General features: G+C 47.8%; 3 protein-coding genes and 2 pseudogenes across 3 annotated transcripts; 3 read left to right on the top strand and 2 right to left on the bottom strand.

The window, feature by feature from the left end:
- Positions 1–3,091: 3,091 nt before the first annotated feature.
- LOC120655562 lies at positions 3,092–3,609 on the bottom strand (annotated as a pseudogene).
- A 1,308-nt stretch (positions 3,610–4,917) lies between these two features.
- LOC120657253 (putative ripening-related protein 2) lies at positions 4,918–5,594 on the top strand. Its single transcript, XM_039935543.1, has one exon. The coding sequence runs from the start codon at positions 4,918–4,920 to the stop codon at positions 5,497–5,499; it is 582 nt and encodes a 193-aa protein (XP_039791477.1). The 3' UTR covers positions 5,500–5,594.
- A 4,472-nt stretch (positions 5,595–10,066) lies between these two features.
- On the top strand, positions 10,067–10,199 carry LOC120658378 (annotated as a pseudogene).
- A 965-nt stretch (positions 10,200–11,164) lies between these two features.
- Positions 11,165–11,797, top strand: LOC120657272 (putative ripening-related protein 2). Its single transcript, XM_039935566.1, has one exon. It carries the CDS (start codon positions 11,166–11,168, stop codon positions 11,742–11,744), a length of 579 nt encoding a protein of 192 aa, XP_039791500.1. The 5' UTR covers position 11,165; the 3' UTR covers positions 11,745–11,797.
- Positions 11,798–13,096: 1,299 nt separating this feature from the next.
- On the bottom strand, positions 13,097–14,514 carry LOC120655565 (circumsporozoite protein-like). Its single transcript, XM_039933456.1, has 2 exons — positions 14,263–14,514; positions 13,097–13,477 (listed from the first exon to the last, which is right to left on the bottom strand). The coding sequence occupies exons 1-2, from the start codon at positions 14,512–14,514 to the stop codon at positions 13,097–13,099; spliced, it is 633 nt and encodes a 210-aa protein (XP_039789390.1).
- Between the last annotated feature and the right edge of the window lie 630 nt (positions 14,515–15,144).

The following is a 15,144-nucleotide window of genomic DNA, read 5'->3' on the forward strand; positions in this document are numbered from 1 at the left end:
AGGCAGGAGCAAGAGCGCAGGTGGCAGGAAGAGCGGATGCAGGAGCGGCAGAGGATGGAGCAGGCGCTTCTTGCTGAGCGACAGGCCGCGCAACAACAGATGCAGACCATGTTATCATACCTCCAAGGCCTTGGCGCGACAATCAACTATCAACCGCCGCCAACGATGCCCTGGCCTCCACCACCGCTACCACCGCTAGGCCTTCTTTCTATCTTTCCTCCATCTGGCGCTACATGCACTCCTGTGAGTATGATATATAGATTTACTTTGCTTGCACATACATATTCAAATTTTGAGATACTTTATGTCAATATATCATGTGCTATATCTGAAAGAACATCTAGACTCACTTAGTGGTTGGTTGATTAATGACATATGCTTTAATAAGAATGATTAGAAGGTATCACAGCTGATATATACATGAGCTAAGTCAACAACACAAGCAAAATGATTTATATTTCAAATGTCGTCCTTTATTCATATGGTATTGATTTTAAGAAATGATGAGTAGCACTGTCACTTGCTGTGAGCTTGCTTGCTGCTAATTTTTCCATCGACCCATGTGTTAGTGTCAGTGTAGTGAAAAGGGTATAATGATAATGATGAAGGCCTGCACTGGTTAAACATACATCTAATTTTTTTCTCAAGATGTAATCCTATGACAATTTTTTTTTGCAGAATCAATCGATTGGGGGGTCAAATGAGCCTCCGGACGAGCATTCACCGGCACCGGCAGCGTCACAGTGGCCACCTAGCTGATTTAGAGTTGTTTATGATATTTGTTCTACATACTTGTTGTTGTTGGACTAGACTTGTCTAATTAGTTGGACTTGTGCTTGTTGAACGTTACACTTATGCATCGATGTTGGACTTATGCTATTTGTGATATTCGTGCGACGCAGCGTGAGATATTTGTGTTATTATGTGATGGATGTGCCATATATATACTATATTGCTTGTCTGGAATGTATATATGCTTTCTTTGTGATGATGGATGTGGTTATTACATAAAAAACAGACAAAATACAAAAAAACAGCAAGGTTTGCCGAGTGTTTTTACCCTGACACTCGGCAAAGCAACCATTTTTCTGTTTCCTGGAAAACATATTTGCCGAGTGTAATTACCTAGGCACTCGGCGAAGTTTGAAACTTCGCCGAGTGCCACACGTCTGGCACTCGGCGAAGATCCAAACTTCGCCGAGTGCCAGACGCGTGGCACTCGGCGAAGTTCCGCTCCCATCCCGTCCCATCCGTTCTGTTCGCCGGTTTGGCCGTCCCGTTTCATTTTTTTTTGCTAGTGCGGCGTGGGACACGGCAAAAATTTGCCGAGTGCTCAAGAAAAGGCACTCGGCATTGCCGTTTTCGCCGGTAGAAGAAAGGCCGTGTGCGCTTCGCCGAGTGCTACACTCGGCGACTTCTTTGCCGAGTGTTTTCCTGCCTTTGCCGAGTGTCTCTGGCACTCGGCAAAGTAGGCGAGTCCGGTAGTGATCCACCTCTAACGGTAGTATCTACCAAAGCAGCATGTTCTCATATCTCTTCTCCTTCCTTCTTAGCTTCACCTCACGCTCTTCCAATTCTGAGCTCCCTGTTACCCCGCCGCCGCTAGCAGCTTACCGCCATGCCGTTCCTCCCACCTCCTGCCCCCCGGCTCAGCCCGCGTGCCTTCTGAACCACCGTTCTCCGCCGCCTTGCCACCGGCACCGCCCATAGGAGATCCTCCACCGCACGGCTGGCAACGCTATCACCACCAGGCTTTCACCTCCACCGCTGGGCCTACAGCCACCGCCGACCTTCCCTCTAAGGCTGCTCGGCCATAAAGCCCACACCGCCCACCTCAAAATTTACATCCCTAATCCTAAGCCCCTTCACCCTACCGTCGACTTCAACCTCCGCTCGCGTTTGACGACGACCTTGCCGCTTCGCCGATCAGCCCACCTTCCACGGCAGCCCCCTCCACCCCCACCCTCCTTTTCCAATCCGACAGCAACGCTCTTGAGGAGATGATGGGTGTAGGAGAACTAGATATAGAGGAGAGAATATTGATGATCAGAATAGAATATTTATTTAAAAGATGAAAATAGAGCATGACGAGTACGGTGGAAAAAAATAGGGTGGGCGATGGGTCCATCACAGGGCTCGTGCGCCCCCGTGCCCGATGGATGCTGCGTGCGCTTCCAGCCCATCGGACGGCACCTCTTCACATCGGCTCCTTGCCTCCTTTTGGCAGCCCCGCGAGCCGTCTCTCCCACTGCGCCCCCAAGCCCGAGCCGACCACCCGCCCCCGGCTACTTCACATCCGTGGCAGTTGGACTCCATGGCAGGTGTTAATCACGATTTTATTTCAGCCAAACCAATCGAAGGAATAATCTAGGAGGTTTCGCTAATCTCAAGGGAATAATGTAGGAGCCATACAAATCACCGCTACTTTCATGGATCAACCAGCAGCCTCCATGGCAGGTGTTCGAGGCCAAAAAGACAGTGCATCTTCTTCTCTCATGGATGATCCACGTGCTCTAGAAATTGATGTTGCTGGTGGTGGTCGTGGAGAAGACGAACTGCAAAGAACACAGGTTGGATATCTGTTTAGATCATCTATGTTTTTCCGTCTATATATGTTGTTTGGTTTCTGACATATAGTGCACATTTACAGAACACCATGTCGGTTACCATGGGAGTACAGACCGTCGGTCACCTCATTTTTTCCAGTACGGTCAGCCTAACAGGTGGTTGCAGTGGCAATGCCGACCACCACCGTCGAGGGCTCGCCGACGGTGCCAGCTGAGCGGCACACTGTGTCCAAGCCGGCACCTTCATCTTCTCTCTTTTTTTCCTTCTATATTCTTTCTTCCTCTGGCCCTCCGCTGCTGCCGTCCCATACCGCACCACGGGTGCCGCCACCTCGCGGCCTCCCTGGCACGGGACCTGACCTAAGTCCCCTCTCGCTGCATCTCCTTCCACCCCGTCGCTCCTCCGAGGCCTTGACCCGTGCATGCCCTCGGCCCCTCGCCTCCTTCCGCGTCTCCATGGGCGCGCGGGGTGGCTCGCGGAGCTGCATGTGTGGCTGGAGGCGGACTCGCCGTCGGGCATGCCCTCAGCCAGGGCCTCCAAAGTGGAACAGACGGATGCCCTCGGCGGAGTTGGGTAGGATGCGGAGCGCAACGGTGGCGGTCGCATGCGCGACGTCGAGGAGAAAGGCCTCCAGGGTGAGCAGCGCGCCGACGGCCGACCGGCACGTCCCCCAGCGGCGGCGACCCTCCGTGAACAAGAGCGGGCCGTCATGGTCGCCCACGAGCGTGGCGCTAGTGCTGATGGCGAGCGCGGCCATCTCCTCCGCCTGCAGCGGCCGCCGCCGCATCGCCTCGGGTAGCACGAAGTGCAGCTTCCCTGGCTGCAGCGCTTCCTCAGGGCCCAGCCCTGCCGCGGCGCCGCCGAGCTCCAGCCCGTCCGCGCTGCACAGGAACCACGCGGTGGCTGGGGCTGGGCCCGCTCCGGCGGCCACCTTCACGGCCTGCGACGTGCGCCCTCCGCGAGCACCACCTGCGCCTCTGCAGCCGTCGGCCCTGGCGCCGTCGCTACCGCCGCGCCCTCGCACGAGTTGCAGGCTCCCATTGCGCGGTAGAATATGTCCAAAAATGTGTGCGTTCGTTGGCGCGTCTTTCGCTCGGACCAAAAGAATCCAGAGAGGCCGATCTGTTGCTGCGGCCCAGGCGCGGCTAGCACCTCGAGCGGCGAGCTCGCCACTGGGCCCTCCTTGCCGAGAGGGCTCGTGCTCGCGTGCGCCGGCCTCCTCTGCTGGGGCAACGTCGACGGTGCCCGGCGGGCGCTGTCCGAGGTCCTGTCCAACGCCGAACCGCGGGGCGACGCAGCTGACCGCCTCACACACCACTTTGCCTGCGCGCTTGCCCGCTGCGTGGACGGCGACTAGGCCAAGGGGAGAGAGAAAGGATTTAAGAGTTGGGTGTTGATAGGCGGGACTAGGAACAAAATCATTTTTTCATATTTCAGTTAACTGCAAATTGACGGAAATTGCAACGGAATGGCACTGAGATGATAAATTAAAATTTCAATGGCAGTAAAGGAACTTCTCAAAATGTTATGGTATAGAAAGAAGTTATCAAAAAATTTATAGCACTGAAGCAATTTACTTATCCAACAAATTACTGGGTAGTGTTGAGCTTCAGAACCCAGCTGCTCCGGTTTCGTTTCTTCGTGGCACAACGCTTGGCTATATATCACTCGCAGATCAAATCATCAAACCTTACGTTAGGGAGCTTGAGATAAACAACCATCAACGGGAGCCAACGTAGCTAAATACCTCGTCCAAATCCTTATAAACAATCAAGTACATGGTAATTACATAATTATATCTCCTCAAAATCCTAATAAGCAATTGCTGGTAATAACACGATTAAATAGAGTAGTTAATTAGGCAATATCCCATGCTTACATGCAGAAAGAGTGAGGTCAGCTGCACCTTTCATTTCATGGGCCCGTCGCTCTCCGCCGGCGCCGAAATTTGTTTCTCTGTCAGACGTGTCCGCCTTCCCCGAACTCACAATGGCTGACCGCGCCACGGAACGGACCGTACGCTTGGCTCGTTGCTTGTCTGGCGGAGCCACGGAGAGAAGGGTACTCGACTTGCGCTCCGCCAATCTATGCTGCATGTCTTCAAGCATCATCTGATTGAAAAATTACAACGTCAAATCCATATGAACTCCGATCAAGTAAAGAATGGCGGGCTTGCGTCGCAATAGAGAAGCTACCAATTCCAAAGCATTGTTGCTCACGGCACGACGATTCTATGCACGGGAGTAGCTCAGATGGACAGCGTTGCTCACTCCCTCGCTATAAATAGGCAGGGATCTCCGGATCAATGCCCACAGCTCACTCAAAAGTTACAACAATACAATCACAAAGATGTCGTCGACAGCCAGCCTCCTCGTGCTTGCTCTGGCAGGCCTCCTGCTCGTCACCTTCCCGGGCCTCTGCGTCGGCACCGCCGCAGCTCATCACCGCCGCCCCAACGGCAACCAGTGCCACCCGAGCGGCTCGTTGGAGGGGCCGAGCACGGGCCACATCTGCGGGGAGTGCTGCAAGCCCGGGCACCTCTACCCGAAGTACCAGTGCTCGCCGCCGGTCACCAAAAGCACTAGGGCCGTCATGACGCTCAACAACTTTGAAGAGGGCGGAGATGGCGGCGACCCGTCAGAGTGCGACGGCAAGTACCACTACAACACCGAGCGCGTGGTGGCGCTGTCCACGGGGTGGTACAACCACGGCAAGCGCTGTGGCAAGAACATACGGATCAACGCCAAGGGCAGGTCCGTGCTTGCCAAGGTCGTGGACGAGTGCGACAGCATGCACGGTTGCGACAAGCCGCATGCCTTCCAGCCTCCTTGCGAGCCCAACATCGTTGACGCATCCCAGGCCGTGTGGGATGCGCTAGACATCACCGGGGATGAGGTCGGCGACTACCCTATCACCTGGTCGGACGCATGATGAGTACATGGTCTCTGGATAGACCGCGTCCTCGCTTTTTACGAACCGATGGCTTTCTCGGTTCTTCGTAAGTGTTTTTGAGTGTCAGATGTGTCCTGAATGTGTTGTCTCAAATCTTTTTTAATGAATAAACAAAACGACGGCTTCAATTATGCTTGGAGCTTTAGTGTTCAATTGAGGAGATTTCTATTTTACTCTAATTGTTACCCAGAGAGATTAGTTCATTTCACTAGAAAGATCAAATTCAGAATATTGGTCAAATTGAAGCATATAGGACTCGCAGGGCCATATGGGTCAAATGGACTTTCTTCAAAAAAAGTGACTGCTCCTGCTTTTATCTCACAAAAGAAAAAAAAAGAATCAAGAAAGATGTGAACTGTGACGCGTCAATCATCACCCTATCGACTTCCGCTCCCATGTGAAAACTGGAAAGCCGTGAGCCCATTTGAGACTAGGTTTGCTTTGCTGTTTTTTTTAAGCAACAGGAGGGGGAGATCCCCTACTGGATATATTAAAAATAAAGATACAAAAGTATTTACAGAAGATCAACTAAGATTATAGTTTTCTAGCCATATTGACATAAGTGGAGCATACTTTCTCTTTGCTCGATGGATAACCATTGCAAAGTTGTATTTGAAAATTTCTATTGTGCTTTGGACTGTAGGTGCTACTGCATCAAAAATGAGGGCATTCCTTGTCACCCAAATGCTCCAACTCATTAAGATGATTATCTCCATGAAGAATGGTACTTGTAGGATTGACCGAAATCTATCCAATATTTGCAAAGGATCTAAATTCAGATCACTTTCCACATTCAGAGTAGTCCAGCATTGAGAAACAAAACTGCAGTGAAGGAAGAGGTGTTCCAAGGTTTCTTCAATCTCTTCACCACAAATTGCACAGTTATAATCTTCAAGGAACATATTACGCCTTTTGAGTAAACCCCTTGTGCTAAGCCTGTCCTTTAGTAGGAGCCAAAAGAAGATCTTATGTTTTAACTGACAACAAGATTTCCATAGCCACTTGTAACTAGGATGTGTAGGGAAATGCCCTTTCAGTTGTTTGTATGCCTTTGAACAAGAAAAGCTAGCGCCCCATATATAAGACCATGAATCAGCTTCTGTAGAATCTGGTAGGTTTGATAAAAGATTCTGGAGTTCAATGTATTGAGCAAAGGCTTCCTCCGACAGTGGTAAATGAAAAATATTGTGGAGATGAGATAGGGACCTAGCTTTCTGCAGGGAGATGGATTTATTCTTAGTAAAAGAGTACAATTCAGGGAAGCATAGTTTTGGCAGCAAGCCATTCCACATATCATCCCATAAAAAAGTTGCAGCTCCAGAAAAAAATATTAGACATCGCCATCTCCTTGTACAGATCAAGAAGCTTTAGGATATCACGCCACCAAAATTATCCTTTCTTTGTTGCACTAGGCAATTTGCCATTCTTGTAATAATTGTCCAAAATTAGATTTACCCATGGCAGGTTTTCTTTGTTGAAGAATTTATGAAGATTTTTGAGGAGAAGGGCCTCATTCTGCACTTTAAGGTCGATAACTCCCAATCCACCCTCTTCTTTTGGCAAACAAACCAATTTCCATGTAGCTTTGGGTGGTCTCTTAGAATTAATGTCCGAACCTCTCCATAAACAATGCTTTCTATATTTGTCAATCTGTTCTATAACTGCGGTTGGTATTTTCATAGAGCACATCATGAAGGTTCGAAAAGAGGATATTACTGAGTTTACCATGATGAGCTTGCCTGCTTGTGAAAGGAGATTAGAAGTGACAAAAATTTTCCTTTCACATTTTTTCACCAAGGGCAGAAACTCTTGAACAGTAGGTTTTGTAGTGCCTAAAGGCAAACCCAAATAGGTGAACGGGAGGCTTGAAGCGCATCTAGGCCGATAGATGCTAATGGTAAGTTTCGGTGATTAATGCCAACCGTATGCGACTAACGTGTGTTTTGAAGGAGAAAATAATGATTAGTCTAGTCTCATATGAAATGTGAAAGGAGACCCCTCAATTCGGAACAACCATGCGTGCCAAGGACTCAATTTTAAAGATTAAGGATCTTTCTAGTCTCAAGTGTCACTAGGAGATGAAGGACACTTGATTTAGCTAGGATTTATAGTTTTTAGTTCTTGACCATACTATTAAGAGGGGTTCATGAGTTAGTAGCTTGACCAAAATTGAGTTGGCCTTAGAAATCTTGCACACTCGCTCAAAAACAGCCCAAGATGGTCAATAGAAGTTAACACAATGCTTGGAAGAAGAAACAATTGAAGTTACATTCAAATCCAAGTCTATTCAGATTAAAACGAAGAAAAATAGCAGCACCGGTTCAACCAATGCCTTAGCATCGGTCCATCCGACGCTTGGCGGAAGTTCCGACGCCCCTGTCGGTCTATCTCTCTGGATGCAAATAGAAATCAAATCAACAATCTCTATAGCACCGGTTGAACCGATGGTCCGAAGAAAAGCACCGGTGCATTAGATGTACTATGTTCCAGAGATCATGTTTTGGTGGACCTCAACTTGTCTTCAGCACCGGTTGAACCGACGCCTCAGAATCAACCACTGGTGCATTGGATGTACTATGTTCCAGAGAGCTTGTTTGAGTTTGATCAGTGAACCTCTTCAGCACCGGTTGAACCGATGCCCCTACGGAGCATGCACCGGTGCAATGACGCAAGCCTGGATACTGTGTCAGAAACCCCAACGGCTACTAATTGGACACAGAGAGACCGGTTGAACCGACGCCTCAAATTTGTCATCCGTCCGTTCTTCCGATGGTCACGATTTTTCTGCAGTGGACCTCCAACGGCTATGTGATCATCTCCACTCTATATAAGGGCACCCCTGGCTCATTTGAAGTGCATTTGACACCCTGAATACTTGAGGCCACCTTTGAGAAGAAGAGAAATTGTTTTGAGCAAAAGAGAGAAGATCTAGTACATTGATTGTGCTTCAACATTGAAGAATTCAACATTTGCAAGTGTAGCAAGTGTGCTTGAGCTAGGTCCAACTGAGTGTAGGTCAAGTGAGGCTTAGGAGCTTGTTACTCTTGGTGTTTGACGGCACCTAGCCGGTCTTGGTGATCGGGAGGTTCTTGGTGAGCTCTTGGAGTTTGTGGGAGCCCCAAGACAAGAAGATTGTACACGATGTGAAGCTTGCCATTCCGGAGATGGAGAAGGAGTATTATTAGTGATCACTTGCTCCTTGGTGAAGCAAGGGAGCTATACCCTTATGTGGGTGCTCCAACGTGGATTAGGGGGGAGCGTCAACTACTCGACACCACGGGAAAAAATCCGGTTGTCTCGTGTCCCTTACTTTTATTTCAAGCAATTAAATCCATTTGTTGTTATTCTTGCTTTTGATTGCTTGTAGTTTGACTAGGACAACTTGAATGGTAGTGTGAACTCTTGCTTAGGTTTTGATCTTGCTAGTGTGCAACCATCTAGACAAAATGATCATGATAGTGTGTTTACCTACCTAAGGACCTTTTGCTAGTGTGCTCTAGTGACTAGGTTTCAAATTTGTAGATTGGGCAATACTAGTCTAGGTTAAGGACTAAGTAGAAATTTGAAAAAGTCCCAATTCAACCCCCCTTCTTGGGCCACGATCCTTTCAAGGCTTCCAGCGATGCAACCAAAAGTATTTGCAAGTGATTGAAGTCTCTCCTCAGTGATATTAATGGGTACCATGACAGACTTTGAGTAATTAACTTTTAGGCCAGAGGAGAGAGCAAATGAATCCAAAATTCCTTTTAGGTGAGATATCTGGGAATCACAAGCTTCTAGAATTATAAGCGTATCATCTGCGTATTGAACTACAGGAAAATCATTTCCAGCACCTGTGGGAAGAGACAAGTTCAAAAATCCCTGATTCATGGCTTGATTGATAATAAGGGATTGTAGAATGTCAGCTGCTAAGACAAAAAGGAGAGGTGAGAGCGGATCTCCCTGTCTAACTCCCCTCTTGCAATGAAAAACCTTTCCTGGTACCCCATTCAGGAGAATAGAGGATTATCATTTTGTCATTTTGTCGCGTGGGCGCATGTGCGTGGCGATGGCGTTCTCCTCCCATTTCAGGATTGCCCGCTCAGGCAGACTAGGGATTAGCTTTTGTTTGTTTCTGAGTTTTGACAAATGCTTGATCCTTTCTACACAAGTTCTCTTCATTATTCAGGGCAGAAAACAAACTCGCCAAAAAAAAGATAGTACAAGTGAACCAGTGTGAGTTCTAAATCTGATTCTAAGTACTAACTAGACTACCATTAATCAATATATCATCCAAAATGTTTCTTTTAACCAAATGCACTTCTACTGATGGTTAAGACTTTGGAGCATAGTGAAGATCACCAAGCAATATGGATTTATTTGGGTGTGGTTTTGATTGTTTTTTTTTTGAGAACCGGATGGCTTCTTACCCGTGCCGTCTTGGTTCCGTTGCGGGCGTAGAGGAACCCGTCGGTATAGATCCATTCTTGATTGTCCCATCCTCCACGCATCTGTCGTGAGAATGACAGATTGGTTCTTGTACAGATCCACTTTTTCCTCACTGGTCATACCTTTTTCGGCCTTTTGGCTAAGATCAAGTGTAGTATCTGTTTTTATCAGTTTAATATCTGATATGTGGGTCATGTTTTGATTGTTGGATTTGGTTTTTTTTTGAAGCAGAAGTAGAGGCACAAGTCCCCTACTGGTTATATATTAAAAAAATAAAGAAAAAAGTCTTTTACAAGTTTTGCGGGCCGTGTAGATAGAATTGATGGCAATAAATGGGTCATTTTCAAAGTTTTGCGAGAGTTAGTGTAGAATTGTGATATCGATCATGATCTAAAATTGGGTAGCGTTGTGCTTGAGAACCCTGTTGGCCGTCACACTGGTTTCGTTTTTTCTGGTACGTGGTAATGGACCAGGGTCGTTATATGTTTTTAGCTCAAAATTATATGAGATTAAAGCACCGTCCTTCTAGATCCTGATCCTTAGATTATGTAGGCTAATTTTAATATCTTTTAGCACCCCTAATGTTGATGCCTGGCAATCGCTCGCACATCAAACCTAACGCTAGCTAGGAAGTACTGTCCTCCAAATCCTAATTAGCAATCAAGTACATGGTAATAACACAATTATATCACCTCAAAATAATCCTAATAAGCAATTGATGGTAATTAGTAATTATCCAATGCTTAATTACAGAAAGAGTGAGGTCAGTTGGCAGCTGGCCCTTCATTTCATGGGCCCGTCGCTCTCCGCCGGCGCCGAAACTTATTTCTCCGTCCGACGTGTCCGGTTTCCCCGAACTCACAATGGCTGACCGCGCCACGGAACAGACCGTACGCTTGGCTCGTTGCATGTCTGGCGGAGGTACTGAAAAAGGCTTGTGCTTGCCAATCTATGCTTCATGTCTTCATGCATCATCTGACTGAAAATTTGCAACGGTAAAATCCATATGAACTCCGATCAAGTAAAGAATGGCGGGCTTGCGTCGCAATAGAGAAGCTACCAATTCCAAAGCATCGTTGCTCACGGCACGACGATAATTCTATGCACGGGAGTAGCTCAGATGGAGAACGTTGCTCACTCACTAGCTATAAATAGGCAGGGATCTCCAGATCAATGCCCACAGCTCACTCACAAGTTACAACAATACAATCATAAAGATGTCGTCGACAGCAAGCCTCCTCGTGCTTGCTCTGGCAGGCCTCCTGCTCGTCACCTTCCCAGGCCTCTGCACCGGCACCGCCGCAGCTCATCACCGCCCCAACGGCAACCAGTGCCACCCAAGCGGCTCGTTGGAGGGGCCGAGCACGGGCCACATCTGCGGGGAGTGCTGCAAGCCCGGGCACCTCTATCCGAAGTACCAGTGCTCGCCACCGGTCACCAAAAGCACCAGGGCCGTCATGACGCTCAACAACTTCGAGGAGGGCGGAGATGGCGGTGACCCGTCGGAGTGCGACGGCAAATACCACTACAACACGGAGCGCGTGGTGGCGTTGTCCACGGGGTGGTACAACCACGGCAGGCGTTGCGGCAAGAACATACGGATCAGCGCCAAGGGCAGGTCCGTGCTCGCCAAGGTCGTGGATGAGTGCGACAGCCTGCACGGTTGTGACAAGCCGCACGCCTTCCAGCCGCCGTGCGAGCCCAACATTGTCGACGCGTCCCAGGCCGTGTGGGATGCGTTGGACATCACCGGGGATGAGGTTGGCGACTACCCTATCACCTGGACGGACGCATGATCAGTACTTGGTCTCTGGTCAGACTGTGTCCTCACTTTCGATGAACTACTGCGTACGGCTGTTGTCTTAGTTCTTCATGAATGTTTTGAGTGTTCCGTGTTTACTGAATGTTGTGCTGTCCTAAATTTGTTTTAATGAATAAACAAAGCGATGGGGAAAACCATGTTCACTCAATTTTCTAAGATGCGAGATTCTTCTTCTTGATGTTTTTTAATTATATCTAGAGGTTTAGTGTTCCGAGGATGGGATTTATATTTCACTCGAATTGCTACGCTGACAGATTATTTTCTTTCTAGTTTATGTCATGAACCCTACTGTTGTTCATTTCATCAGAAAGATCTAATTCAGACCATTGGTCTACAAAAATATATCGGACTCGCGGGCCGAGGCATTCGGGTCAAATGGACTCTCTCTCTCTAAAAAAAAGCGGATCGGTGGATTGCCAGCCCACGAATTTCCTCTCTAGCTTTCGGCCCATTTTACTTCAACCCATTGTGTATCTTTGTCGTGCCCAAAGACCCAGACCCATACTTTGTCATACCCTCGTGCAAACTTCATGAGTCTCTCAACGCGCGTGCTTGATAATCATTGTATATCTTCTAGTAATAATAAATTATTGCACCCAAAACGCCCATCCATTGGCACTCTTAATGCTGTCTCCGTTTGGCCTTGTTCGTTTATTGCGGATTGAAATAGCATGGGAACTGTTCTGGGCGGTAATGAGTGGACTCAGGGGACCGCTAATTTGCGGTTGACCGTGCGAGTCAACTGCGTACGATCGATTTCCCGACCGCGCCATATTTCTTTTTCTGGAAAAGATTGACCCCTCCGCCCATTTCCGATTTTGGAATCAAGTGAACACACCTCCACCACCTCCACCGCCGAATGGGCCTTTTATAAGAAGTAAGTTTCGTTCTGTATTTTTTGACAGATACAAAAAGGTCAAATAAAAAAACTACAAAAAATACATGAATAAAAATATTTGACAGTGTTTTTTCCGACAATGTTTTTTTTCATTTCTAGCAATTTTTTTTATTTTGTGATAAAAAAGTTCAGAAAAAAATTCAAAAAGAAATTTTTTCAAGAGACAGAAAAAAGTTCAAGGGAAATTTGAACCGCAGAAAAAATTTCAAGAATTTTTTTTCATCCAAAAAACAGAAAAAGCTCCGCTAAAAAAGTTTTAAGAGTTTTTTCAAAGAAAAAAATATTTTGGAGAGAGAACAAAAATATTTTAAAAAACAAATATTTAGAAGATAAAGTTTTTAAAAAAATGAAAAAAATGGGGACAAAAACTTTTGCATCCAAAAATAAAAAATTTGGGGATAAAAAAAACAAACGGCGCTACCTCGGGGCTACCAGGGGGGCTCGCCGCCGCCGGAGGCGAACACCCGGGGAACGAGCCCGCCGACGCCGGCGAGAGCTCGGAGTGTAGGCTGCCGCGCCGCTCGCCCCTGATGGGGTAAGCCGGCGGACCTCCTCGCCGCCGGGCCGTCGCGCCTCCCGGCCACCGGGCTACCGCGCCGCGTCTCTCCCGCAGCCGGGCTGCCGCACCGCACCGTCGGTCCGCCAAGCTCCGGGGAGCCCGGGCTGCCGCTTGCGGAGGTCAGCCTCGGGGAGCCCGCCGTCGCAGCCTCGCCGTCGCAGCCGCCCCGCCACCGGCTCGCCTCCGCACCGCCGTGCGAATCGCCGAGCGGCCCGAGCCCCACCTCCCTGCCGCCATGGAGTCGCTGGATCTAGAAGAGAGAGAGAGAGAGCCAGAGGAAGGGGAAAGGGAGTGCGGGGGGTCACACCGCTGGAAAAGATGGGGTGGAGTCATGTGGGCGTGTGGGACCCGCCACATGGAATCGACCGTGACTTTGGATGGGTGCGGTCACCCGGAAATTCATCATCGGGATGGACGGGGACCGCTAATTTGTGGTTGACCGTTCGAGTCGACTGCGTACGGTCGATTTCCCGACCGCGCCATATTTCCTTTTCTGGAAAAAGATTGACCCCACCGCCCGTTTCCGATTTTGGAATCCAGTGAACCCACCTCCGCCACCTCCGCCGCCGAACGGGCCTTTTATAAGAAGGAAGTTTCGTTCTGTATTTTTTGACAGATACAAAAAGGTCAAATAAAAAAACTACGAAAAATACATGACTAAAAATATTTGACAGTGTTTTTTCCGACAATGTTTTTTTTCATTTCTAGCAATTTTTTTGTTATTTTGTGATAAAAAAGTTCAGAGAAAAATTCAAAAAGAAATTTTTTCAAGAGATAGAAAAAAGTTCAAGGGAAATTTGAACCGCAGAAAAAATTTCAAGAATTTTTTTCATCCAAAAAACAGAAAAAGCTCCGGTAAAAAAAGTTTTAAGAGTTTTTTTCAAAGAAAAAAATATTTTGGAGAGAGAACAAAAATATTTTAATGAACAAATATTTAGAAGATAAAGTTTTTAAAAAAAATTGAAAAAAATTGGGGAAAAACTTTTGCATCCAAAAATAAAAAAAATTGGGGATAAAAAAAACAAACGGCGCTACCTCGGGGCTACCAGGGGGCTCGCCGCCGGAGGCGAACACCCGGGGGACGAGCCCGCCGACGCCGACGAGAGCTCGGAGTGTAGGCTGCCGCGCCGCTCGCCCCTGATGGGGTAAGCCGGCGGACCTCCTCGCCGCCGGGCTGCCGCGCCGCGCCTCCCCCGCAGCCGGGCTGCCGCACCGCACCACCGGTCCGCCGAGCTCCGGGGAGCCCGGGCTGCCGCTCGCGGAGGTCAGCCTCGGGGAGCCCGCCATCGCAGCCTCGCCGTCGCAGCCGCCCTGCCACCGGCTCGCATCCGCGCCGCCATGCGAATCGCCTCCACACCTGATGATGCTTGCAACCACCTGGGTCTTTACTTATCGCGTATAACAGGATTACATCAGGATGATGATGAAATATTGTCACACCCTAAAATTTCAATTTTGAGATGTAAATATTTTTTTTGAATATAATTATCCATCTTCTAAATATTCTGAGAGTTTTCCATTTTATTCTTGCAACTATTCTCATTTTTCCTAGAGCTAAATCCATTTAACAGAAATTTTTACTATCCTTTTTTCTAACGAGATTCAAGTATTTTATTTGGACTTCGCGTGTTCCAAATTGTCTCTAGAATTTTTTCATGTAATTTTGGGATATACTTTTTATGGATTAAAATATTTATCTAGACTTTTGTTTTAAGTCTATAAAAATATATTCTGGCAAAATGAAACCCTTTCTCTTTTCTCCGTGATCCAATTTCAACTTGTTTTTCCCCAATCGAGTTCTTGATTCTCTAATCTTTCACCTGGATCAAATCATGCTTGAAATGATGCTGCGTGGTTTGTTTTTAGTGTTTTTTTTTCTGACCATGCTCTGTTCTTGTAAATGCTACTGTGCAATCT

This window comes from Panicum virgatum, chromosome 1K (genome assembly GCF_016808335.1).
Source record: "Panicum virgatum strain AP13 chromosome 1K, P.virgatum_v5, whole genome shotgun sequence".
NCBI lineage: Eukaryota > Viridiplantae > Streptophyta > Magnoliopsida > Poales > Poaceae > Panicum > Panicum virgatum.

Coding starts and splice junctions, on each gene's coding strand:
- LOC120657272 (XM_039935566.1), top strand. CDS start 11,166: ATGTCGTCGACAGCAAGCCTCCTCGTGCTTGCTCTGGCAGGCCTCCTG.
- LOC120655565 (XM_039933456.1), bottom strand. CDS start 14,514: ATGGCGGGCTCCCCGAGGCTGACCTCCGCGAGCGGCAGCCCGGGCTCC. Junction 13,478..14,262: donor AGCCCCCTGGTAGCCCCGAG/GTAGCGCCGTTT, acceptor TCTCTCTTCTAG/ATCCAGCGACTCCATGGCGG.
- LOC120657253 (XM_039935543.1), top strand. CDS start 4,918: ATGTCGTCGACAGCCAGCCTCCTCGTGCTTGCTCTGGCAGGCCTCCTG.